The sequence below is a fragment of the Cetorhinus maximus genome, chromosome 5, assembly GCF_964194155.1.
Source record: "Cetorhinus maximus chromosome 5, sCetMax3.hap1.1, whole genome shotgun sequence".
In the NCBI taxonomy this organism is placed as follows: Eukaryota; Metazoa; Chordata; class Chondrichthyes; order Lamniformes; family Cetorhinidae; genus Cetorhinus; species Cetorhinus maximus.
The window spans coordinates 98,828,586-98,855,751 of record NC_135883.1 but is presented as its reverse complement, the minus strand read 5'-3'; the positions used below and the strand labels follow the sequence as shown (position 1 = coordinate 98,855,751).

The window sequence follows — 27,166 nt, the reverse complement described above, 5'->3', positions numbered from 1 at the left end:
TCTGCATGTTTAGCTGCTTTAAAATTACAGTGGAATCAGCACTGTGACCTCAAGGTGGGAAGGTGTCCTCTGCCTCAGTGTAAAGGTGCAACTGAAATTTGAGGCCAATGATTTTTAAGAAATTTAAATTTTCCTGTTACCAAAAATCATACATTTGTGCTTTAAAGGAAAATCTAACATTTATGACTAATGGCCCTAACACTGATCCCTCCATGACTCTGCTAGTAACTGGTTTCCACATAGTCTCTGCCTTGGAGATTGCAAGCAATTTGCTATCCAGCCCAGGTTCTAACCCCACAAGATTCTTTCTTGCATAGTAGCCTATCCTGTGATGTGGAAAGGCATTTGCGGTGCAGCCTCTTTCTCCCGCCCACTGGAATTTTCTAGCCTACTCACCACAGCATGGAAACCTGACAGAATTGGAACTTTCCTAAATTCATGCAACCTTTGGCTGTTACTCGAGAAAAAGGCTCAAGTTGGACTTTTGCACCTTGATCTTAAACTGTTGGCTGTACGCAGAGGGTGCTTATTGTGGAACTATTCTGTCATTGTGTTTATTTGGATAACTTACACCAGAGAAGTGGTACTGAGTAAATTATTGGAGCTGCGGGCGGATGGACTTCGTCTTAGGATCTTAAAAGAAATGTCAGGTGAGATAGTTGATGGATTGGTTTTAATTTCTCAAAACTCCTTAGATTTGGGGAAGGTCCCATTAGACTGGAAGATAGTAAATGTAACTCCATTATTCAAAAAGGGAGGGAGACAGAAAGTGGGAAACTACAGGCCAGTTATCTTAGCATCTGTCGTAGGGAAAATGTTAGAAGCGTTATTAAAGAAGTTTTAACAGGGCACTTGGATAAGCTCAAAGTCATCAGTAGAGTCAACATGGTTTTGTGAAAGGGAAATCATGTTTAACCAGCTTATTGGAGTTCCTTGAGGAAGTAACGTGCGTTGTGGATAAAGGGGAACCGGTAAACGTACTGCACTTAGATTTCCAGAAGGCATCTGTTAAAGTGTCATATCAAAGATTATTGCAGAAAATAAAAGCTCATGGTATAGGGAGTAACATATTGGCATGGATAGAAGAGTGGCTGGCTAACAGGAAGCAGAGAGTCGACATAATTGGGCCTTTTTCAGGTTGGCAAGATGTAACAAGCGGTGTGCCACAGGGATCAGTGCTGGGACCTCAACTGTTTACAATTTATATAAAAGGCATGGATGAAGGGATGGGTGGGAATATTGCCAAATTTGCTGAACACACAAAGATAGGTAGGAAGGTAAGTTGTGAGGAGGGCATAAGGAGGCTACAAACATATATAGATAGGTTAAGTGAGTGGGCAAAGATCTGGCAAATGGAGTATAATATGGGAAAAAGTGAAATTGTCCATTTTGGCAGGAAGAATAAAAGAGAAACATATTACCTAAATGGTGAGAGATTGCAGAGCTCTGAGGATACAGAGGGATCTGGGTGTCCTAGTGCATGAATCGTAAAAGGCTAGTATGCAGGTACAGCAAGTAGTTAGGAAGTTAATAGAATGTTATTGTTTATTGTGAGGGGAATTGAATGCAAAAGTAGGGATATTACATTTCAGTTGTCCAGGGCACTAGCAAGATCACATCTGAAGTACTTTGCACAGGACTGTTCACCTTATTTAAGGAAGGATGTAAATGCGTTGGAAGCAGTTTAGAGAAGACTTACCAAGCTAATACCTGGAATGGGTGGATTGTCTTATGAGGAAAGGTTGGGCAGACTAGGCTTGTGTCCACTGGAGTTTAGAAGAGTAAGAGGCGACTTGATTGAAACATATAAGATCCTGAGGGGTCTTGACAGGGTGGATGTGGAGAGGATGTTTCCTCTTGTGAAATAATCTAGAACTAGGGGTCACTGTTTTAAAGTAAGGGGTCGCCCATTTAAAATAGAGATGAAATGAAATTTTTTCACTTAGATGGTCATGAGTCTTTGAAACTCTCTTTCTGAAAAGGTGGTGGAAGCAGAGCCTTTGAATATTTTTAAGGCAGAGGTGAATGGATTCTTGATAAGCAAGTGGGTGATAGGTTATTGGGGGTAGGTGGGAAGCAGATTTCAGGTTACTATCAGATCAGCCATGAACTTATTAAATGGCGGAGCAGGCTCGAGGGGCTGAGTGACTTACTCCTGCTCCGTGTTCGTATGTTCATATGTTGTTTGTAACTTAATTTGAAAAACAGTAGAGGGTGCTATTCACTGTTATATTTGAATAGGCTGCTGCACATGAGAGGTGATTTTGACATTTGGCAATAGTGTAAAACAGGCGGATCGAATTGACAGTCTGATATATGCTTTTCCCAATTTTTGTTTCCACCAAAGCCAGTGGAGGTGAAAAACGTGAGAGATGTGCAACAAGCTGTTGATCTGATATCACCCATTTTACACTATGACGCAAGAATATAACAAAAGTTTAGTTGTGTGAACTCAATGCACGAAATCTAGAATGTAGAATGATCAGATTCCACTGAAACTGGAGTATAATGTGGGAAAATGTGAAATTGTCAATTTTGGCAGGAAGAATAAAAGAGAAGCATATTATCTAAATGGTGAGGGATTGCAGAGTTCTGAGGTGCAGAGAGATCTGGGTGTCCTAGTGCATGAATCACAAAAAGCTAGTATGCAGATACAGCAAGTAATTAGGAAAGCTAACAGAATGTTATCATCTATTGGGAGGGGAATTGATTACAAAAGTGGAGAGGTTATGCTTCAGTTATACAAAGCACTAGTGAGACCGCATCTGGAGTACTGTGTACAGTATTAGTCACCTTATTTAAGTAAGGATGTAAATGCATTGGATGCAGTTCAGAGAAGGTTTACCAGACTAATACCCGGAATGGGTGGGTTGTCTTATGAGGAAAGGTTGGACTAACCTGTATCCGCAAGAGTTTAGAAGAGTAAGAGGCGACTTGATTGAAACATATAAGATCCTGAGGGGTCTTGACAGGGTGGATGTGGAGATGCTGTTTCCTCTTGAGGGAGAATCTAGAACTAGGGGTCACTGTTTAAAATAAGGGGTCGCCCATTTAAATGCAGATGAGGGAAAATTTTTTCACTCAGAGGGCCATGAGTCTTTGGAACTCTCTTCCTGAAAAGGTGGTGGAAGCAGAGTCTTTGAATATTTTTGAGGCAGAGGTGGATAAATTCTTGGTAAGCAAGAGGGTAATAAGTTATCGGGGGAGACAGGATGCAGATTTGAGGTTACTATCAGCCATGATCCTATTAAATGGCAGAGAAGGCTCAAGGGACTAAATGGCCTACTCCTGCTCCTTGTTCGTATGCTTGTATGTATGCTGTCACACAAACAGTTGTTGTGCAGCAGCCAACTGGTGCCACCATGAAATTCCTAAGTGGGTCTTAAATAGCCTGCGGACCAACCATTTTGACATTTGGCAATAGTGTAAAACAGGCAGAACGAATTGACAGTTTGATATATGCTTTTCCCAATTTTTGTGCATTGTCTGTGACAGCATCTCATCCTTTGCCCTCCCTTTCAACCCATAAAATTCATTATGGTGTGCTTGCCTGTACAATGCTTTAATCCATTGGTAATGGCTGTAGGGATTGAAATTCAACTCCAGCACAAAATGGACAATAACAAATTGGCTGTGAACAGTTTCCATGTGGACTGGCCATTCCATAATGTTAGTTTTATGCTCGTGACAACTTGTAAACTTACAGCATTAACTTTCCAATGAATGTTGGGCACAGCATCGCACAAAAAAAAGTTTGCATATTTTGACCTGCATTGATGATTAAAGAGGCTCAGCAGTATGGCCTGGTGAGGTTATGATGTACAAGCCAGGTCAGGCAGCAATAGGTCCTCCTCCTCTCCAGTGGCTAATTCCCATTACATTTCACCATTTGAAGAGATACCAGCATTTGGTTGGGATTCTCTTTTTTTCTAACATATGTTTCTGTATTGTGTTTGACTGTAGAATGATCAGATTCCACTGATTTTCATCACAGAGGAAACTTTACTCTTCACTGTTCCTTCTCCATCACTCAACCAGACCATTTGAATCATATGCTCTTCTGCTAATTTTCCAGCAGATATGAAAAAAACCGAAAAGTTCACATTTAAAAAATAATTTTTTTCCCCTGGTATTTTATCAGAATTAACACAAAAGGATAATGGGCGGAGTTTTCCACTTTTGAAATTAAGTGCGGTGGCGGGCGAGTTCTGGGGCGTGTATCCCGCTGCTCGGAGTTGCAGGAAATCACACCCAATTCAAGGCTTGGAAGGTCATTAATTATGCACAGGTGAGTATCTCTCCTAATCATCATATTTTAAGTGCCTCCTGAGCACACACATCTCAGTCTCTCCAGCCAAGCTATCTCCAGGACGCACGCAGAGTTGTCAGGAAACCAAGGGAAGAAATCTGCAAGCCACAAGAAGAAGGCTGCATCCCGCTTCTGCCTTGACGCCCTCAAGGCCTTGATATGAGGAGTGCAGGAACATAGGGAATTGCTGTACCCAAGGGACAGCTCCAAGGTGCATACCAGCCCCACCTCTCCAGCCTGGGAGGCCATCGCAGGGGACGTCAACACGGCTGGCCACCACATCTGCAGTGCCATCCAGTGCAGGAAGAGGATGAATGATCTCATCCACCCCGCTGGGGTAAGTCATCCTTCAAATAAAATAAAAATTTTAATTAAAAACATTTTTTTTTTAATTAAAAATTTAAAAAAATGTTTTACATTAAAAACGTAAAAGTAAAAAGATTTTAAAAAATGAATAAATAAAATAAAAAAAAGACTTCTGAACAAGGGCAGTTAGGGATGGACAATAAATGCTGGCCAAGCCAGCGACGTCCAGGTCCCATGAATAAATAAAATAAAACTCCCTCCAATATCAAACACTCATCATGGCATCATGTATTCCAAGGGCTACTCTCTTCAAGGAGATCTCACACAACCATTAGTGGGGGATACATATCACCACTGATTGTCTCACAGAAACTTTCACATCACCACCATGCCATCTATCATGCTGCTCACACTCCATCCTCAGCCCCTTCTGGGACAGGCTCACCCACACACAGAGGGCATACATCTTTCCCAACCTCTGCTTTATACCTCCTCATCACATTCCTTTCTTCTGTCTTCATCCAGGGCAAGCTGGCCCACAACAGACAGGAAAAATTCCAAACCGGGGCAGGGACGCAGTTCGAGGAGGACGCTGCTGAGCTGCCTGTGAAAAGCAGGAATTGCTCCTGTGGGGAAGAGGAGATTGGCTTTTTTTGATTTCATTCATGGGGTATGAGCTTCGCTGGCTGGGCCAGCATTTATTGCCCATCGCTAGTTGCCCTTGAGAAGGTGGTGGTGAGCTACCTTCTTGAACCACTGCAATCCAGGTGGTGTTAGGAAGGGAGTTCCAGGATTTTGACCGAGTGACATTGAAGGAACGGAGATATATTTCCAAGTCAGGATGGTGAGTGACTTGGATGGGAACATCTAGGTGGCGGTGTTCCCATCTATCTGCTGCTCTTGTCCTTCTAGATGGTAGTGGTTGTGGCTTTGGAAGGTGCTGTCGAAGGAGCCTTGGTGAATTCCTGAAGTGCATCTTGTAGATGGTACACACTGCTGCTACTGTTTGTCGGTGGTGGAGGGAGTGGATGTTTGCGGATGTGATGCCAATCAAGTGGGCTGCTTTGTCCTGGATGGTGTCAAGCTTCTTGAGTGTTGTGGGAACTGCACTTATCCAGGCAAGTGGGGAGTATTCTATCCCACTCCTGACTTATGCCTTTTCAATGGTGGACAGGCTTTGGGGAGTCAGGAGGTGGGTTACTCGTCGCACTATTCCTAACCTCTGACCTGCTCTTGTAGCCACAATATTTATATGGCTAGACCAGTTCAGTTTCTGGTCAATGGATGTTGATAGTGGGGGAGTCAGTGAAGTTAATGCCATTGAACGTCAAGGGGCGATGGTTGGATTCTCCCTTGTTGGAGATGGTCATTGCCTGACACTTGTGTGGTGTGAATGTTACTTGCCACTTGTCAGCCCCAGACTGGATATTGTCCAGGTTTTGCTGCATTTGGACATGGACTGCTTCAATATCTGAGGAGTCGCAAATGGTGCTGAACATTGTGCAATCATCAATGAACATCCCCACTTCTGACCTTATGATGGAAGGAAGGTCATTGATGAAGCAGCACCCTGATGATGGTTGGGCCGAGGACACTACCCTGAGGAACTCCTGCAGTGATGTCCTGGAGCTGAGATGACTGACCTCCAACAACCACAACCATCTTCCTTTGTGCTAGGCATGACTCCAACCAGTGGAGAGTTTTCCCCCTGATTCCCATTGACTCCAATTTTGCTAGGGCTCCTTGATGCCACACTCGGTCAAATGCTGCCTTGATGTCAAGGGCAGTCACTCTCACCTCACCTCTAGAGTTCAGCTCTTTAGCCCATGTTTGAACCAAGGCCTGTAATGAGGTCAGGAGTTGAGTGGCCCTGGCAGATCCCAAACTGGGCATCAGTGAGCAGTTTATTGCTAGGCAAGTGCAGCTTGATAGCACTGGTCATGATCACTTCCATCACTTTACTGATGATTGAGAGTTGACTGATGGGGCAGTAATTGGCCAGGTTAGATTTGTCCTGCTTTTTGTGTACCGGACATACCTGGGGAATTTCCCAATAGCCGGGTGGATGCCAATGTTGTAGCTGTACTGGAACAGCTTACCCAGCAACCTCATACAGATCACAGCTCCATGAGCTCATCACATCCTGAGATTCACAGCGAGTGACATGCAATCGTGTAATCTGCTCATGAACTAAAACTCTCTTCTCTCTCTTATAGGCACCAGCAGATTTAGGCAGATAAGGATGGCCAACATAAGCCCCAGGCCCCAGACCACCTCAGATGAGGAAGCTGAGGAAGAACTGCCACTCTGCTCACCAGCACCCTCCACCAGCGCAGAGACACATATCTCGGTGGGGCACAGTTCTAGATTACGTTCAGGCTCACGTACTGGAGAGCACCTCACTGACACACCCCCACAGAAGTCGGAGGCAGGGACAGCCCAGTTCTCTGACACACAGAGGGCTGCTGGAGACCAGCCACCCACTGAGTCAGAGTCAGATGATGAGCCTCCGCGAGCAGCCACCAACAAAATGCTGGAGATGCAACAATGGACAGCAGAACATCGGGCAGAGATTCAACAGTCACTCAGCAGACTGGAGCGAAGGATGGAGGAGTCCGTCCATGTTCTGTCTGATGTTGTGGCTTCGACATGCGAGCTCCTCAAGATCACCATGGGAAGGTTGGCGATCACCATGGAGACTTTGGTCCAGCAGGTTTGTTGGATTTGTGCTCGGACATGGACTCCATGGCCACACACCCTGGTGGGGACCATTAATGTCTAGGTGAGAGGGGAAGGGGAACCTTGACCTCCCTCCAGGTGCCCTTTCTGCTCAAAGAGTCAGGGAGGGGCCCTCAAGCACCCACAGGGAGGGTGAGCATCAGATGGACACCCCAGGGACCTCCACTCAGGACAATCCAAAGGTGTCCTGCCACTCAGAATCCCCTCTGCCTGTGACCCCCACCCGCTCCAGCTGCTCAGGCCGATGAGGGTGCATCTGTCCATCAGGCTCGGGCCCTCTAGGTCTTGGGCCACCAGATGATGTCCACCAAGGTCATCACAAGCATCAGGATGTAGCAGTCAGCAGGCTGCTTCCACCTCTGCTGCAGATGTTGGGGTGTCACCCAGACATAGTGGTAGAGTTAGGAAAATTAAGAAATATTGAAATGACTTTTGGGTCATGGGTGTGCAACCATTATTCAAATGTTGCCCTTTCGTTAATACATTTGATATTTATGTGATTGGCTTGGTCAACTGAAGGTGTTGTGAATATGTACATATGAACCCTCTTATTTCGAGACAAAAACAGAAATACCTGGAAAAACTCAGCAGGTCTGACAGCATCTACGGAGAGGAACACAGTTAACGTTTCAAGTCTGTATGACTCTTCAACAGAACTAAGGAAAAATAGAAAAGAGGTGAAATATAAACTGGTTTAAGGCGGGGGGTGGGGGGTGGGTGGGACAGGTAGAGCTGGATAGAGGGCCAGTGATAGGTGGAGATAACCAAAAGATGTCATAGACAAAAGGACAAAGAGGTGTTGAAGGTGGTGATATTATCTAAGGAATGTGATAATAGGTGACATTAAGGGTAGAAAGCAGGACGAGCAAGGTACAGATAGCCCTAGTGGGGGTGGGGTGGGGGGAAGGGATCAAAATAGGCTAAAAGGCACAGATAAAACAATGGATGGAAATACATTTAAAAATAATGGAAATAGGTGGGAAAAGAAAAATCTATATAAATTATTGGAAAAAAGGGGGGATCGGAAAGGGGGTGGGGATGGAGGAGAGAGTTCATGATCTAAAATTGTTGAACTCAATATTCAGTCTGGAAGGCTGTAAAGTGCCTAGTAGGAAGGTGAGGTACTGTTCCTCCAGTTTGCGTTGAGCTTCACTGGAACAATGCAGCAGGTCAAGGATGGACATGTGGGCATGAGAGCAGGGTGGAGTGTTGAAATGGTAAGCGACAGGGAGGTCTGGGTCATGTTTGCGGACAGACCGAAGGTGTTCTGCAAAGCGGTCACCCAGTCTGCGTTTGGTCTCTCCAATGTAGAGGAAATCACATTGGGAGCAGCGAATGCAGTAAATTGAGGGAAGTGCAAGTGAAATGCTGCTTCACTTGAAAGGAGTGTTTGGGCCCTTGGACGGTGAGGAGAGGGGGAGTAAAGGGACAGGTATTGCACCTTCTGTGGTTGCATGGGAAGGTGCTGTGGAAGGGGGTTGAGGTTTAGGGGGTGATGGAGGAGTGGACCAGGGTGTCCCGGAGGGAACGATCCCTGCGGAATGCCGCCGGAGGGGGGTGAAGGGAAGATGTGTTTGGTGGTGGCATCATGCTGGGGTTGGCGGACATGGCGGAGGATAAACCTTTGAATGCGGAGGCTGGTGGGGTGATAAGTGAGGACAAGGGGGACCCTATCATGTTTCTGGGAGGGAGAGGAAGGTGTGAGGGCGGATGCATGGGAGATGGGCCGGACACGCTTGAGGGTTGAGGCTGTTCTTTTATTTCGAGGTTTATCCATCAACCCACTCTGTGATAGTCTCCCTTGTGTTACAATCTTTATTGGAATTGTGTGCTTAATAAACTTGTAACCCTTTTTCCTCATGACACACCATTGTGTGCGCGCAGCTCAGCAGCCGTGAGGGATTAGCGGCAGCTGTGTCTCCTCAGTATTAGCGCCAAAGGACAAGACCTGGACAGGCGGATTATATCTCCAACCATGTCCTCACTCACTGGCTGCTGTAGCTTCTCATTAATGTGGCTTCGACTGCATCAAATAAGTTGCCACAGCGTTCTCGCAGTTGTGTCAACTTTCAAATCCTGGAGCGAGTGCATACAAGGCACACCACTGACCTTCTTAGAGATCATGGCCTGGTCAATCATGAGGCTGGAAGGCGCAAGTCTGAACTTACTCTCCATGTGACTGGTTGGACATCCCTTTCAATGCAATGGAATGGCATCAAGGGACAGGAGAAATATGGCTACCTCCCATTGCCTTCACTTCACTCCTCCTGGAATCTGGTACCAACTAAAATGACACAGGCACATCTTCCATGTCGTGCTTCTTCGATGGAAGCTGATCTTCATCACCCTCTTCGAGTTCCTGGCCCTCCTGCTCTTCATCCTCTGAGGAGCTCTCATCCTCCTCCATTTCACCCTCTGGCAAGGGAGCACCTCATTGCAGTGCCAGGTTGTGAAGGGTGCAACACACAGCGATGATGCAAGATACCCTCTCTGGAGTGTATACTGTGCCCCATCTGAGCGGTCCAAACATTGGAACCGTATCTTCAGAATGCCAATGGGTTGTTCGATTAGGAGCTGGGTGGAGCTGTGAGCTGCGTTTTACCTCTCCTCTGAACAATTCTGAGGCCAACACATGGGTGTCATGAGCCAGCATTTCAGTGAGCACCACTTATCCCCAAGCAGCCATCCCTGTAGGTGCTCAGGCCCTTCGAATATCTGAGGCACCTGGGAATGATTGAGGATGTATGAGTCATGGCAACTCCCAGGGTACCTGGCACAAGTGCATTATATGCTTCCGATGATCACAGACCAGTTACATATCGATGGAATGAAAACCTTCATGGTTGATAAACATTAGGGGCTGCTGCCATGGAGCCCATAAAGCCACATGGGTGAAGTCAATTGCACCCTGTACTCTTGCGAAGCCCGAGATAGCTGCAAACACGTTGAATCTCACAGCCTGGCTACCTCGAGCGATGTGCCTTACTGTAGAGGGCATCAGTGACCTCCTTGATGCATCTAATGTGTGGCAGACTGCGAGATACTGCACAGGCCCCCCGTGGATCCCTGGAATGATCCGCAGGCAAAGAAATTGAACGCGGCCGTCACCTTCAAGGCCATTGGCAGGAGATAGCCCCCGACTCCACGAGGTGTTAGTTCCTCACGAAGAACGTGCCAGATATGATCTACCAGAGCTTGGGACAAGCACAAATGTACACAGCATTGTCTCTCACTCATCTGTAAAGAGGAGAGTCTTCTGCGTTATACTCTAGGCGTAGCGAGTCATCTCCGTGCTCTGGGTCCATCCTCCTGATCCTTATGCTCTTGGTGTGGTTCCCCTGTACCCTGGACCTCAGGCGAGGCCAGAAGCTGTGCTGGGCGTCGTCTGTCCCTTCTTCTCCTCCTTCATGATATTAGAAGCCTCAAAAAGGTATAATTGGGCCCTGGATCCATAATAGTTTTATCCTTCTCAGTGAAATGATAGATTGAATCGATTAATGAATAACGGGTAAATATAGTGAAGCTCAAAATCTTGAACCAATAGCAAATGTAATGGTCTGTAGTGGCTTCTGCCCTAGCTTCTAGCCTTGTCGCTGATGCAGTCTTGTATCTGAGGCGCTAACAGGCACATCAAGGTGACCAAGATGACATCCCTGGGATTTAACAGCTGAATCCCTCAGTGGTTGGAGAAGGTTAGAACGACATGTATGACCTAACCTAGCTCAGTGCTCCAATCTCACATTTGGCATACTAATTCACAATAAACTGCTCATGATTCATGACTGGATGCCCTTTTGCTCATTCCAAATGCCACTTCTGGAAAGCACATGGCAGTTCTCTATTGATGGGATGCCAATAATGCAGCACCTGTGCCTACTTAACGGTTGCCTGAATTCCCAAATTTCAAATTCCTATTTGTGAATGTTGGAATGCAGCGACTGTGATGTTAAGCCAGAGACTCCCACATTTCCCTGATACAGCATAGCTAAAGCCATGGGCTCCAATGGCTATCTTCTCAAGAGGTCTTCCACCATTCTCTCTGCTCTGACTCCACTTTAATCTTGTGGCACGAACAAGTTAGAGGGCACCCCGAGAAGAGGCCCCTTAGTCCAGTAGTGCACTCCTCCCAGACTGCCTCAGACCCCTCACATGCAGATTCGCTTCTACTCTCGATTTATAACTATGCTATTTGTTCAAGAGTGCAAGATGGTGGTTCTCTGCTATTACTTCGAGACCAGCTTTGACACTCCCTGGCTCACTGTCCGCGTCCCAGAAATTTACCTGGAACCTCACGATGTGAAGGTAGAGCTCCCTCCTGTTATCCTCCAGCCTCCCCAAGTAATACTTTTGTGATTGACATTCCTACCGTGCCCCCACGCCCCCTGCCCCTGAGCCCATCACAACTGACGTGCCCATGCCCTATGTGGACCTCTACTCTCCCCATCCAGAGGCTGTGTGCACAGTCACCTACAGAGGAGGTTGACATTCCTACCGCGCCCCCTCGCCCCATGAAAGGTTCACATACCCGCCCCCCCACTTTATGATATTTTCCCAAAATACAGGCTGCAGATGCCTCCCATTGCCATCACCATCCCACCTGCAGCCCGGTACAGAGACAGACAAGCCTGTGGACAGTGACTGTGAAAACACCCTGCACACCAAGTTATTCCTACTGAGCACACAGCCCTTGCCCCTCCCTAGAACGGGAGTACAATGTGCACGCCATGTACAGCCCTGTAGCATGACTCGCTTCACCCCATGACTGTCTCAACTCACTGACTCTTGACTGTGAGGCCCACAGAGCCCCAGGGCTGTCTTTACGCTCTCCCCCCTGACTGTGAGCCCTCGACCAAGGACTTTGACTATTAATGAGTTCTCCATTGCTCTCAGGACTGAACACTGCACTGTCTCCCTTCCCAACACCCTCCCCCACTTCATCAGTCTCAGTGTGACCCTTCCATCTTGTGCCACACTAACACACATCCCCCCCTTTCCTATTCCACAGTCTGCATGCATCCCCTCCCATTCATACATTTGGTATCCCGTTCAGCCCCTTGTTTTTCAGAGTTTCAGTTTCTCTTGTCAAGCTCCAGCTTCCCACCCCTCGGTTTCTCCTCTGCCTGTCATCGTTCCCCCTCCTCCTCCACCCCCTTGCAAAGTCTTCCTGCATCTTTGTTTTCCATCATTCCCCCTCCCCCCAATTCCTTGCAATGCTTTCCCTACCCTTTGCCCCCCACCCCTGTGCCTCCCCTCTCCCCAACCCTTTGCAATGCCTTCCTGCTCCTTTGTGTCCGTTATCCTTCTTCCCCAACCTCTCGGGTTGAAATTCTGGTCTCTGTCTGAATGCTGAGCCCTGTCTGAGTACCGCTGCACAGTTGTGTCCTTCTGGACTACAGTAGTAGCCACCGAGAGCAGCCGACCCCTACACCCCAAGCAGTGTGGCGTTCCACTGGCATCGCAACGAGTCCGGCGCAGCGCCGTGGCAGGTGGGCTATGAATGTTGCACTCACCTCGAAGTTGCGAGTGAAGTGAGGTCTGACCTGTGCATGCCACTCTTTTTCAAACATGATGCAGACCGACGTGGTTGCCCGCTGGCGCGATGCAAGATTGGAAGGTTGCATGTGATTCCGGTGAGAAGCTAAATCAATGAGCAATCACGGGGTGGTAATGAATGCAAATGGCGTTCATGCCGCTAGGCAGCGGGATACCCGACCCGCCATTAACCCGCCATCAGGAGAATTTCAAACTGTTGTCACGCCAGCGGGATTCCGACTTTTTGGCTCCTGCTAGGTTCTCTGCTCCCGCCCACGGTGGAACCTGCTGCGGGAAAGATGGGAAAATTCCGCCCAATGCAACTAAAACATTTAGTGAAAATGCCTCAAGCAGTCAATTTCTTCAAGAGCTGCCCATTAACCATAAAAATAACTGGACTCACTGTATAGGCTTTATAAAAGCTCGCTGTACTGGTCTCAATATTTAATACACAGTATTGCATTGAATAATGGCTTTTCAAGATTACTCTTTATGTTTTTTGCAGTCCTGCAATATTCAAGGAAGGAATCTAGCATTGAAAAATGCATATAGCATTTATTCTGTATTTAGTAATCACTAAAGTGAACTATAATAAAATAATATTCATAGTGCAGTAACATTATTGAGTTGTTTTTCCTGCAATCTGTCTGAGCGTTATTTATTCTCATTTACAAATCTCCACAGAGGGAACAATTAGAATACCTAAATCCAAGTGAATGCCTGGAAATAGCTAAGCCTTAAACTGGTTGGCTTTGTTTCGATTTCCATTAAGAAAGGAGAAAAGGGAAAAGTACTTTGGGGTGATGACCTAACAGGAAATGATTTTGTGCATTAGGTCAACCTGTGGTAAATTTTAAAATTCCCACATTTGTAATGCATTGAAAGATTTGCAGCCTCAGTATAATTTTCCGATAAAAACACTGAAGAAGGTTATAATGTCTAGTTTATTTGCAGATCAGAATGATAACAATTTGTTGCAGTAGCTCGCTAACCCTAATTCAACATTCTTCATCAAAAGTAGCCAGTCAGTGTGGTGTTATCAACAAGACCTATCATGTACAGGTGGGGCAGATGTCATGCGGAATATTTAATTGTAATTATAAAGAACATTAATATGTTGGAGGTATTCACAAGAGAATGATAATTTTTGATGTTTGGACAAATTGACATTAGACACAAACTAATCAAAATATTTGTAATACATCCCCTTGGGTTGGAGCTGTTCATTCACTCTTTGAACATAAAGTGCTCTCTGAATCTATATCAGTTACCCAGATGTTTCAACACAGTGGGGTTTGAGGCACAGAATGGGCAGTTACCGTGTGGAATGGTCCCAAATTTGTTCATTATTGTGGCTGTGAGGCCTAAGAAATTTTGAGGTCATAGGTTCATTTGCCTGCTGCCAATGAATGTAAGTGCCAAGCTGGCATTCTGAGACAACTGGCTAATTGAGGGGTGGGTTGGATGGGTCGGGGCAGGAGAATTGTCTGGCTCCTTTGTGGAGCTGGCTGACAGTCAGACCCTGAGGACAGGTGGTTTGGTGATGGGGGGATCTCACATAGGCAAGCTCTGGGCCATTTTTTGAGTAGCCTCTGGCAGTTTCCTTAGCACTTATTTGCATATTACAAATGGCCTCAAGATATCTTGGGCCTCACAGCCATGATGGCGAGCAAATGGCACGAACTCTCCACTTGGCAAACATCCATCGTGTGTCTAAAATTAAAACTAGCCTCCCTCCTGAAACAGGCTTGTGCTCTTGCCACCCTTTTCAAGACCCTAGCTAAAGTGATAGTGGCTAGGGAGCCATAGTGATCTGGCACTATTTTCAGAATGTTACCATCTCATTTGTGCCGGACAAAGTACTTTAAATTAGCCCTAGAGACTACTTTTTAAAAATAACCCATGCTTTGCTAAGAGTTTTGGAATATTTTAAAGGCATTATAAATGCAAGTTCTTTAATTAATAATTTAGTATTTAATTAAACCATTCACAGGTGAATATCCTTTGTAGTTTTTGAAGTGCACATTCATGTATCACAAAATTAAGGTGACCAAGTTTTCAATCGGAGAATTCATTTTTGGAAGCAAATCTGTTAGAGTGGATAATCACTTTCAAATTGTATTAGTTATAGACAAGTGGTCTCTTTATGCAGGTAACAATAATTACTGGTTCAACTAACTTCACTTTTCAGAAACACTCTGGGAATTGCAAAGGTTCTCACACAGATAAAATTCAGAAATATACCATTATTAGCACAATGTAAAATAAAGGGTTGCACTGTCTGTTGATCAGTGAGATTTATTGTATCCTACATGGGAAATATTGTTTTTGCTTAGATATTCAGGATATTTAATCAACGATTGTATGATTTTCAAATGGTCCTTCATTTTGGGAATTCTCCATTGACGTATTTTAATTCTTATCGATATCAACTCTTTCAAAATAATGAACAGACAAACAGGCTCTTTTAACCTACAGGGGGAGATATCTCTTTGGTTTTCAAAGATTCTCGTTGGCATCATTTGTGGCACCAGTCTGACTTGTTTTCTTCGGTGCTGTTGGTGCCTTTAATAAGAAAAGAAATCTGAAGGAGCAGCATTTCTTCCTAAGGATCACAGGAGGAGAGAACTACAAGAGATGCTTTAAACTGAACCACCGGATAATGCATATCATGTAATGGATTTCAGTGAACCATGTCTCAACAATCAAGTAGAAGATCAGAGAAACAAAAAATAGTAAGATCTTTCTGCATTATCGCATGTAAATTTTTCCATTATTATAACTATGTTTAATTCCTGTAAGACTGCAGTAGCTTCAGTATCATAATAAGAATCAGCTTCTATGTTGTGGTATTTATTTACAGAAATGGAGACAGTGTGGTATTTATTTACAGAAGGTGAAGACAGATACCTGGAAAAAAATGATAAATAATGTAAATACAACAGAATTTAAACAAATGATTGTAACGCAATAAAATTGGAAAATAAATTAAATATCTTGAGTACAATGGACAGAAAGAAAAAGTCAATGTTAAAATCAGTCATTGAAGTGTAATGCCTTGTATCAGTTTATGTAGCATGCTTAGTGTTACATTTATTTTTCTAAAACCTGTTCATGACACGAAAATCTGGAACTTACAAAAGAGATTTTTTTTTTTTTTTTGTAAAAATATACTTTATTCATAAAATATCTTCAATCACATTCCAAACCATTTCAAAAACAACATTACAAGGGTACAATCCAGGTTAAACTTTTACAAAATGTATCACCAGGTGCATCAGTACAAACAATATTACAATCATTTACAGCCTTTCATTTTGATCTGTACAGCCCGAGGGGCTCTAAACAGTTCCCAGTCTCTCGGTGCGCTGTGGTAGAAAGGTCTTAGACAGCGACCCTTCCCCATTGCGCCTTTGCGGCAGCTGCCCCAAGCTTTAGTGCGTCCCTCAGCACGTAGTCCTGGACTTTGGATTGTGCCAGTCCGCAACAATCGGTCGGGGACAACTCTTTGTGCTGGAAGACCAACAAGTTTCGGGCAGACCAAAACGCCTCTTTCACCGAGTTGATGATCCTCCAGCTGCAGTTGATGTTTGTCTCGGTGTGTGTCCCTGGGAACAGCCCGTAGAGCACAGAGTCCTGTGTCACAGAAGTGCTCGGGATGAACCTCGACAGCAACCACTGCATCTCTCTCCAGACTTTCTTTGCAAAGGCACAATCCACAAGGAGGTGAACAACGGTCTCTTCCCCACCGCAGCCACCTCGAGGGCAACGTGCAGAGGGGGTGAGCTTCCTGGCGTGTAGGAAGGATCTGACGGGGAGGGCCTTTCTCACCACCAGCCAAGCTACGTCTTGGTGCTTGTTGGAAAGTTCTGGCGATGAGGCATTCTGCCAAATGACTTTGACAGTCTGCTCGGGGAACCATCCCACAGGGTCCACCGTCTCCTTATCCCTCAGGGCCTCTAGGACGTTACGTGCTGACCACTGCCTGATGGACTTGTGGTCAAAGGTGTTTTTCTGCATAAATTTTTCCACCAGGGACAGGTGGTACGGCACGGTCCAACTACTTGGAGCGTTCCGCGGCAGCGTGGCCAGACCCATCCTTCGCAACACCGGGGACAGGTAGAACCTCAGCACGTAGTGACACTTGGTGTTTGCGTACTGAGGGTCTACGCACCGCTTGATGCAGCCACACACAAAGGTGGCCATCAGTATGAGGGCGTTGTTGGGCACGTTTTTTCCCCCTTTATCTAGAGGCTTGTACATCGCGTCCCTGCGGACACGATCCATTTTCGACCTCCAGATAAAGCGGAAGATGGCTCGAGTGATCGCCATCGCGCAGGAGTCTGGAATGGGCCAGACCTGCGCCACGTACAGCAACAGCGAGAGTACCTCACACCTGATGACCAGGTTCTTACCCGCAATGGAGAGGGAGCGTCGCTCCCACATGCCCAGTTTCCTTTTCACCATAGCCACTCGCTCCTTCCAGTTTCTAACGCATGCCCCGGTCCCTCCGAACCATATCCCCAGCACCTTCAGGCCGTCAGCCCTGACAGTGAAGGGGACAAAGGATCGGTCAGCCCAGTTCCCAAAGAACATGGCCTCGCTCTTCCCACGATTTACCTTGGCTCCCGAGGCCAGTTCGAACTGGTCGCAGATGTGCATCAGTCTGCGCACCGACAGCGGATCCGAGCAGAAGACGGCGACGTCGTCCATGTACAGGGAGGCTTTTACCTGAGTGCCTCCACTGCCTGGGATCGTCACTCCTCTTATGCCCGGATCCTTCCTGATGGACTCGGCAAAGGGTTCTATGCAGCACACGAAAAGGACAGGCGAGAGAGGACAGCCCTGCCTGACTCCAGATTTAATCGGAAAGCTATCTGTTTCCCACCCATTGATTGAGACTGCGCTACTGATGTTAGTGTAGAGCAGTTGGATCCAATTTCGAATTCCCTCCCCAAACCCCATTTTGGAGAGCACATCCCCCATGTAGGTGTGCGATATTCTGTCAAAGGCCTTCTCCTGATCCAAGCTGATGAGGCAGGTATCCACACCCCTGTCCTGTACATAGGCAATCGTATCCCTGAGCAGCGCCAGGCTGTCAGAGATCTTCCTGCCTGGCACAGAGCAGGTCTGGTCAGGGTGAATCACCAATTCCAGAGCGGATTTGACCCGATTGGCGATGACCTTGGACAGAATCTTATAGTCCATATTCAACAGTGAAATGGGTCGCCAATTTCTAATTTCCTCCCTTTCCCCCTTGTGCTTGTAGATGAGGGTGATGATGCCTTTCCTCATGGATTCTGACATACTACCGGCCAGGAGCATACTCTCGTACACTCCTAGCAGGTCTGGGCCGATCAAGTCCCACAGAGCTGAATACAACTCCGCCGGCAAGCCGTCGCTTCCGGGAGTTTTACTCTTCTCGAAGGACTCAAGGGCCTTAGTCAGTTCATCAGGAGTTAGCGGTTTGTCCAGGCTCTCCCGCGTACTGTGGTCTAAGACCTCCGTGATAGAGGACAGGAAGGACTGGGAGGCCGTGCTGTCCGTGGGCTTCACGTCATACAGTCCGGCATAAAAGGATTTGCTGATCCTCAGAATGTCGGACCGTGATGACTTTACTGAGCCGTCTTCTTCCTTCAGGCTGCTGATCACAGAGCGCTCTCTGTGTACCTTTTGGAAGAAGAAACGTGAGCACGTCTCATCCTGCTCCACGGAGCGGACCCTGGAACGGAAGATGATCTTGGAGGCCTCCGAGGCAAAGTGCGAGGCTTGCTGGCCCTTCACCTCTTGGAGCTCCTCCTTGACATCGACCCCCATCGACTGCAGCCGGAGCAGATTCTGCATCTTTTTCTGGAGTCGGGACATTTCCCTCTGTTCCTTTCTAGCTTTCTGGGTGCCTTTGCGGATGAAAAACCTCTTGATGCTTCCCTTGATCACTTCCCACCAGTGTGTCAGGGACTCAAAGAGGGGTTTCACGGTTCTCCAACCTTTGTAATCCCTCTTGAGCTCCTCAATGTTCTCTGGGGTCAGCAGTTGCACATTTAGCTTCCATGCCCCCCTGCCCACCCTCAGGTCCTTCTCCAAGTGGCAGTCCGCCAGTAGGAGGCAGTGGTCAGAGAAGAACACCGGCTTGACCTTGGTGGATCTGACTGTGAATGCACGGGACACAAACAGGAAGTCTATCCTGGAACGAATGGACCCGTCTGGCCGCGACCAGGTGTATCTACGCTGCGCTCCGTCTGCAGGGTTGCTGAAGACGTCGTGCAGCTTGGCATCCTTAACTGTTTCCATCAGGGATCTGGACGTAGCGTCCAATCTGCTTCCGGCCCTGCCGGATCGTCCAGCCGCATCGATGATGCAGTTGAAGTCCCCGCCCAGAATGACCGGCCTGGAGGTCGCCAGCAGCAGTGGGAGCTGCTGAAAAACCTCCAGCCGCTCAGCCCCTTGTGCCGGGCCATACACGTTAATTAACCGGAGTGGAGCGTTCTTGTACATTACGTCTGCTACGAGGAGTCGCCCGCCCACCACCTCCTTGACCTCGGAGACGGTGAAGTTGCCTCCCCGCAGCAGAATACCCAGGCCGGAGGAACGAGAGTCGTTTCCGCCCGACCAGATCGATGGCCCGTGGGACCACCATCGTGACCATTGCCTGTAGGAGCTGAGGTGCGGTATCGCACACTCCTGCAGAAACAACAGGTCAGCTTTGACCTTGGCTAGGTAGTCCAAGGTCGCAACACATCGCGTAGTAGATTTAATGCTACGCACATTTATGGATACAATCTTTAAACCCATTTTAAAGCATTTATTCTCCTACCAAACCCACTGTCTCTGAGAGTCCCAGACCTTTAGTCTGCTCCTTCATACCCGTAGCGAGCTCAAATTCCTTCACTTTGGATGGGCTGAGGTAGATCTCCTTGGCCGTGTTCTGCTCCAGTGGCATCTGGAGGTTCACGTAGAGAGCGGGTTTTGAGATGACCTTTGCTGGAGAAGCTTCTCCAAAACTCACCCCCTCTGGGGTGTTGCTGTTCCCGGCTTCCTGGAGCTGGGGTGCGATGATTGCCTCACTGCTCCCAGATTCCAGGGGCTGTGGTGCACTGGCCTCCTCAGGTTGCAGGCAAAGTTGGGGTGCGCTGGTCTCCTTGTTGTCTCCAATTTTCTGGAGCTCGGGTGTCTCGTCCTCCAACGCCCTGGAGCTTTGCCGCCTCTTCTGTCGGTGCCGCTCTGGCACTTCATCATCCGAAGAGCTGCTGCCCTTGTCATCCGTGTCGGATGGGAGACGCCTCTTGCCGCTTCTCTGGGAAACGCCTTTGCTTCTTCTTCGCTCCCTCTTACTTTTCTTGTTCTTCACCGTCCGCCACTCCCCCTGCTGCTTTTCCACTGCTGCCTCCTCCTCCATTGATTCGCTGTCCTGAGGACTGGGAGGTTCAGGGGGTAGTGCTGTTGATTGGCTCTCTGTTGCCTCGATCTCTTTCTCCACCTTGTCTCTCTCTGTGTCCTCCTTTGTCCCGTTGAGCTCCCTGGGGGCCTTGGTGGTTGGAGTGACACGAAACATTTCTTCTGCTTCCCCCTGGTCGGCTTTGGCTGCCTGTGCGTAAGTACGGCAGCGTTTGGGGCAGGTCCTGTAGAGGTGACTTGCCTCGCCACACAGGTTGCAGCACTTGGCCTGTTTGCAGTCTTTTGTCTGGTGCCCTTCCTGTTTGCAGATCTTGCAGAGGGAGGCGCTGCAGTTGGCCGCCACATGACCAGCCTTGCCGCATGAGCGACAATGCTTGGGTTGCCCAGCGTAGACCAGGTAGCCCCGGTTTCCCCCGATAGCGAAGCTGGAGGGAGGGTGGAAAATGGCTCCCTTACCATCGGTCTTTAGCGTGACCTTAAACAGGCGTTTGCCTGTCCAGATCCCCAAGTCGTCTCGAATCTCGGTGCCGCTCCCCACCTTATCGAAGTACCTGGTGAGGAAGGTGACCACGTCGGCGACAGGGACGAAGGGGTTGTACACATGCACCATCACCTCACGTTCCCGTTGCAACGGCAGAGAAAAGTGAGGCTCCGCCGTCAGGATCTTCATCTCCGGCAGGTCTCTCTTCTCCTCGAACACCCTCAGGAGCCGGACGCAGTCTGCCACCCGCTTGAACGTCACGTCAAAATAACCACCTTTGCGGGAGTCATGCAGGGTGAAGATCTCCGTAGCTTGGAAGCCGCACGCCTTCAACAGGATCCTCCTGGTGAAGAAGCCCCGATCCATAGGTGATCCTCCTTCGCTGTGGTTCACCGTGACTCGGACGGTGATAGGTAACCCACGGTATGGATTTGGATTGCGATTGGTTATCGCCCTTCCATCCCGACCTTGCCTTGGCAGGACCATGGTGTCGCCCCTGCAACACTTGATCTTAGCCAAAAGGCCGAGAAGAGATAGTGAGAGGAAATGTATTTTATTCTGAGGCTGGGGAAGTAATGTATTTGATGAGGTTCCATCAGTTGCTCAGTAACCACTGTTGTCTCATGGGACCTTATTATATAAAATTATTCTTTAAGTTGCAAATCAAGTAAGGACCAATCTATTTGTTCATAGCCCCTTTTCACAGAACACCAAACTGTTAAGATCTGGCTATTCATTAGTGCTTGATTGATACAAGTGTTATCATATCCAAAGTGTGTTGCTTTGCCTGAGGCAAAGGTGAGAACTTGTTTTGCAAATTGTCTCTCACTTGCTAAGCAAATGCAGATTAACGTTCAGTTTTTCACTGAAATCTGATTAAAGACAGTAATGGCTGCAAGAATGTCATTCCATTTAGTCACACGGTAAAACTTTCTGTTCCAAGTAGTGTTTTATCATCCTGAATGGGGTACATTATATCAGATGCAATCAGCGAGGATGTTAATAATTGTTTGGGGCACAGCGAAAACTAATTTTACACTTGGCAGTGAATGGTGTTCTAAAGTGCCGCTGACTGAATATGTAAAATACGTCCACTTTTGTTTACATATACGCTGGCATAATTAACAGTGGTGTTGCAAGAATGACAGGGTTGTATCACCAACAAATCCAAGATTATTCCCCCATCTACTTCTGCTAATATTCTAAAGACATTATTTTTAACTGGATAACTAGAAAGCAACAACTCACTGCGTGGACTTTGATCCAACACTGTTTGTATGGAGTTTTGTTTTGGAAAAAATGATATTGGGTAGGAATATGCAGTCATCCAGTTGATGTTATCGACAGTAGCTATAACTCCATGAATTGGGAATTTTGGAATAAAATAATGCTGGGTCCAATTATATACAAACATATATAGGAAAAGAAGTGACAAAAAGATCACCAGTGCTCCCCCTACTGTAATGCAACTCCACTGCTGAAGATGATAACTTCTAAAGGGGTAAAAAGGAAATACAGAAAAAAAATGTGACCAATTTCAGGCAAAACTCTGGGATATTCCTCTTCAGTTCCATCAGGCAATCAGCTAAACCATGGAGAGCTTGTTAACCCATGATACGACATTAGGCGAAATTAAGTAACCTCTTCCCACCACCAGCCGATATCCTCGTATGCCTTTCGGGCTCCTCTGGGCCAGAAAAGACCAGTTCCATCATCATACCAGCCTCAAAGTCACCTTTCCTACCCATTTCATTTTTTTATACCTTTGTTATGGTTGTAGGTATAACCTTTCCTACTGTCTTTAGGAGTCAAGTGATTGTACTGACGAATGAGCACTAATCGTGGCTAATCCTAGGGGCGGATCTTTCTAGTTGTGGACCTGGTTCAAGCATGTAGCTTCTAAGCGAGCTCTGTAATAAAGTTATCTGTTTCAAGTAAGAACCCTGTCCGGAACACCAAGTATATTGTAAACTTTCAAAAGCTTTGTTGCCAAAAAAGACTATCCAACCCCTGCCATCTTCTTATGTTTACTCCTTAGGTATGCTAGTCCACAAATTCACTATCCCCTGTGCTGGGAATAGTTTTCAACTTCATTCTAGGAACAGTAACCTCAGAGAAAAGATCACCCATCCTTGATAGAACCCACCAAATTTTCATTCCATGGATTTCAATGGAACAATATTAGGTTGGTCTATCAAGTTATATCTTAAAACATATTCATATTTCATTATCTAAGCTGAAACCCATGTGCCTTGGTTCTAAAACCTCTGTTAACATTGAACATCACTCTGAGAACCAGATTATTTTCATCTAGATGCTTAAATACCTCAATAAAATCCCCATTTTCTGCTTTACTTTAATGTACCTATGTCCAGTACACATAAGGGGTGTTTCTACAGAGATAGAAAATCTAGGCTGCTTACTCGTTATTTATTTCCTGAGATGTCCTTCCTAGAGGCAACAGATTGCAGAATTACTCCTAAAGTCATCTGGCACAACACATGTGCCCACTTCCATTATCAACTCAATTGTCCTTCATCAAAAGCAAAATACTGTGAATGCCGGAAATCTGAAATATATACCAAAAAATACTTGAAATACTCAACAGGTCTGGTAGCATCTGTGGAGAGAGAAACAGAGTTAATGTTTCAAATCAATTACCTTTCTTCAGAAATGGAAAAAGTTAGTGATGTAACAGGTTTTAAGGAAGTACAGAGGAGAGTGGGGAGGTAAAAGAGAAGGGAAGGTCTGTGATAGGGTGGAAAACAGGAGAGATTAAATCATAAACGTTTGGAGGTGCAGAGCAAAAGGGCATGGTAATGAGACAAGTGAAGAAACAAATGATTGGTCCAGAGGAGGTGTAATTAGGAAATATAAGAATTATTACCTACGGCTGGTGTCTGGAAAAATAGAACCAATGGTTATGATCTGAAATTGTTTAACTCGATGTTGCATTCAGAACTCTAAAGAGCCCAATCGAAAGATTCGATATTGTCCTTCAGCTTCTGTTAAATTTCATTAGGACAGCGTAGGAGGCCAAGGACAAAGAACTCAGAGTCGAATTAAATGACAAGTAACCGGAAACTCAGGATGTTGTCTAAACAGAGGTGTTGCCCTACGCAAAGATCACATTGTGAGAAGTGAATACATCATACTAAATTGAGAGAAGTACAAGCATATCACTGTTTCCCTGAGATAAAAACAAAAAAACTGCGGATGCTGGAAATCCAAAACAAAAACAGAAATACCTGGAAAAACTCAGCAGGTGTGGCAGCATCGGCGGAGAAGAACAAAGTTGACGTTTCGAGTCCTCATGACCCTTCAACAGAACTAAGTAAAAATAGGAGAGGGGTGAAATATAAGCTGGTTTAAGGTGGGGGGGTGGGGGGAGAAGTGGGGGGGGGGGGGTGGTGGGGGGGGGGGGTTGTAGGGACAAGCAAGCAGTGATAGGAGCAGATAACTAAAAGATGTCACAGACAAAGGAACAAAGAGGTGTTGAAGGTGGTGATATCATCTAAAAGAATGTGCTAATTAAGAATGGATAGCAGGACACGCAAGGTACAGATAGCTCTAGTGGGGGCGGGGTGAAATAAGACTAAAAGGGCATAAAAGGTATAGATTTAAAAATAATGGAAATAGGTGGGAAAAGAAAAATCCATACAAATTATTGGAAAAAACAAAAGGGAGGGGGAAGAAACAGAAAGGGGGTGGGGATGGAGGAGGGAGCTCAAGATCTAAAGTTGTTGAACTCAATATTCAGTCCGGAAGGCTGTAAAGTGCCCAGTTGGAAGATGAGGTGCCGCTCCTCCAGTTTGTGTCGAGCTTCGCTGGAACAATGCAGCAAGCCAAGGACAGACATGTGGGCAAGAGAGCAGGGTGGAGTGTTAAAATGGCAAGCGACAGAGAGGCCCGGGTCATTCTTGTGGACAGACCGAAGGTGTTTAACAATTTTTTGATATAATTGTTGTAATTTATCATGTGAAATTTGCTTTGGTCTAATCACTTGTGCAATATTATATGGATTAGCCCATAATTCCTTCACAGTAGTTTTAATATTTTTCAGTAATAATAGAAAAGTGAAATTCTGATAAGAACAATTATGCATATTTCTTCTGTCAAACTTAGCTTATTCATTAAAGATAATGCAACTCCAAAACTAGTATCAGGGGTAGGTAGGATGCAGATTTGAGGTTACCATCAGTTCAGCCATGATCTTATTGAATGGCCGACTCCTGCTCCTTGTTCGTATGTTCGTAGTATCATGAACTGTAAGTGATTTGGCCTAATGGTTTCTATTGTTACTTTCTCGAACTATTTAATGCTCCTGTTCATATAATCCCTTTATGAAGCTCTCTATTGTAATTCATCAAGTAAACAAGGGATAGATATACTGGGAGATAAAAACCCCTGGAACCCATATAAATATGTTCATTTATGATCAGTAATCAGTGTCCAGTCTATTTTCACACAAATTGTGAAACAGATTTTCTTTCCATAAGCATCTCCCAAGTTTCTGTTAAAAGAGTATACAGCTAGCAAAATGGGTGATTTGCAGGGTTCCAAAAATTAGTTCTCAGGTTGATGCACACATAGCAAATCCAAACCATTCCTATTATTGATTATAGAGCTACCTTTGTCTTCACAAAAATAAATCGAAGCTGTTTGTATTTCTCAAACCTTGCAGTTCGTCATAACTTGTACCAACATGCTTTAGCTTCAGCATTTAACATATCTGGAGGTCACAGAAATGTTTTAATGTGGATATAACTGCAACTATTCTTTATCTATACTCTTATGTTCCCTAACCTTTAGGATTGGCGTTTGCCATCTACCTCATCTACAGCTTCAGCACATCACATGGTATGTGTGAAATTTGCAATAGGCTCACTTAGATCAATTAGTTAATGGCTAGCATTTGTTTTATTTTGCGAAGAGTCTTTATAAAACTAACACAAAAATTAAATGTACCCTTGTAGACTATTCTTCAAAAAACACAATCTTATTTTCTCTCTCACTCAACATTAATTTTCTCACAGTTTCCAGTTTCCAGATTTGATATGTAGGAATACACTGGGGATGTTTCCTCATGGCCCAGGCATGATGTAAATAGGGTGGTAGTGAGGCAAAAATGGCAGTGCAGCACTGAGTGGCCCATTCTTACTCTTTACATAGCTGCTGCCATTTTATTTGGGGCCTTCAAGGAAACCAAGGTGTCTGCCTGTTTGAGGTAAAAGCCCCTTATTAATTAGGGTTCTGTGAAATACACGGGACTCTGAAGGCAATTTGAGGTACCAACATCCATAATGTGCACCAAGCTCCCATGGATACCAGGCATAGAGTGGCTTAACCACTCTAACTAAATCCCATAAAACCTTGCAAGCTGCTCAGAAAACTGTTCAGGCTAAGCATTTTTAAATTTAGTTTATTTAATGTTCCTCCTGGCCTCACAAACACCTTTTGCCCACTGCAGGCCTAACTGCACCACCCTATATCTTGTGAATGCTTTCCCTCCCCCTTAAGATCTAATTTCTAGCGCAGCTCTGTGGAGGAGCTGCTAGGATTCCTTTCCCAACCAGTAAACTGCCTCTGTGTACTGATACAGCATTCATAGCTCACTGGTAATGAACAACTTAGGCCTGGTCCTCAAAATGGCTTGGACCATGTAGATAAACTTCAGGGGAGTGGTGTGAGCATTGCTCCCATAGCCTGTCCACTGTGAAGATCTATGAAGTAGATCACAGTAGTCTTGCAAAAGCCCCAGTAAAGCTCAATGAACAGTTTAATAAATCTATCTCATGCAAGTGGTAATTCATCTAGGATCATCCTATGGGTTAGGTACCTTTATAAAATTTTGCAAAGTAATGCATACATCATGAATCCTCATACTTCTAATGGAATCATATGTTCTCAACAATACTTAGTATTTCCAAATCAAGTACTTCCTACACATCTCAGACAAGAAACTAGAGAGGTCATATGGATGCATAAGCATTACCAAAAATGGAAATGAAGAATATAACTGATCAACTATTTTGCATTAATTGTTCCACTTTGTGTTAGTGATGTCTGACCAAACAGCTTCCCAAAATAAATGGAATAGTAGGATATGGGGCAAAGCAGACTGCTGTGTCATCTTTCAATATTCTCTTCCTTTCTCAAAAGGCATGTTGGCCCAAAAATCCACAGTTGTTCTGGGATATACCTGCTATAGCTTTGGCAAAATCTTTCCTGGAATGGCTGGAAACTAGGCTGGAATCTGGATACTTTGTGCAACAGCCTCTTATATATAAAGGATGAGAGGCAGTTGTATCATCCTTCCAGAAAGTCATTGGATGGGGAAATATTCTCTCCTCCTGTCAGTGCACCTCAGCAGGACTTTCCAGCATGGCGGATGTACCTGGTGA

The 27,166-nt window shown here is 45.8% G+C and overlaps 1 protein-coding gene across 2 annotated transcripts in view; it reads left to right on the top strand.

Moving 5' to 3' along the window:
- The first annotated feature begins 15,501 nt into the window (after positions 1 to 15,501).
- The window catches only part of LOC144680322 (trafficking protein particle complex subunit 3-like), a 38,613-nt gene continuing 26,948 nt past the window's right edge, over positions 15,502 to 27,166 (top strand). Inside the window, exons 1-2 of one of the 2 annotated variants that reach the window (XM_078541303.1) lie at positions 15,502 to 15,621; positions 25,575 to 25,622. In XM_078541303.1, the coding sequence (XP_078397429.1) occupies positions 15,580 to 15,621; positions 25,575 to 25,622 (90 nt within the window). In that variant the 5' untranslated portion in view covers positions 15,502 to 15,579. The remainder of the gene's footprint in view (positions 15,622 to 25,574; positions 25,623 to 27,166) is intronic. The other variant, XM_078541304.1, reaches the window with a different exon arrangement.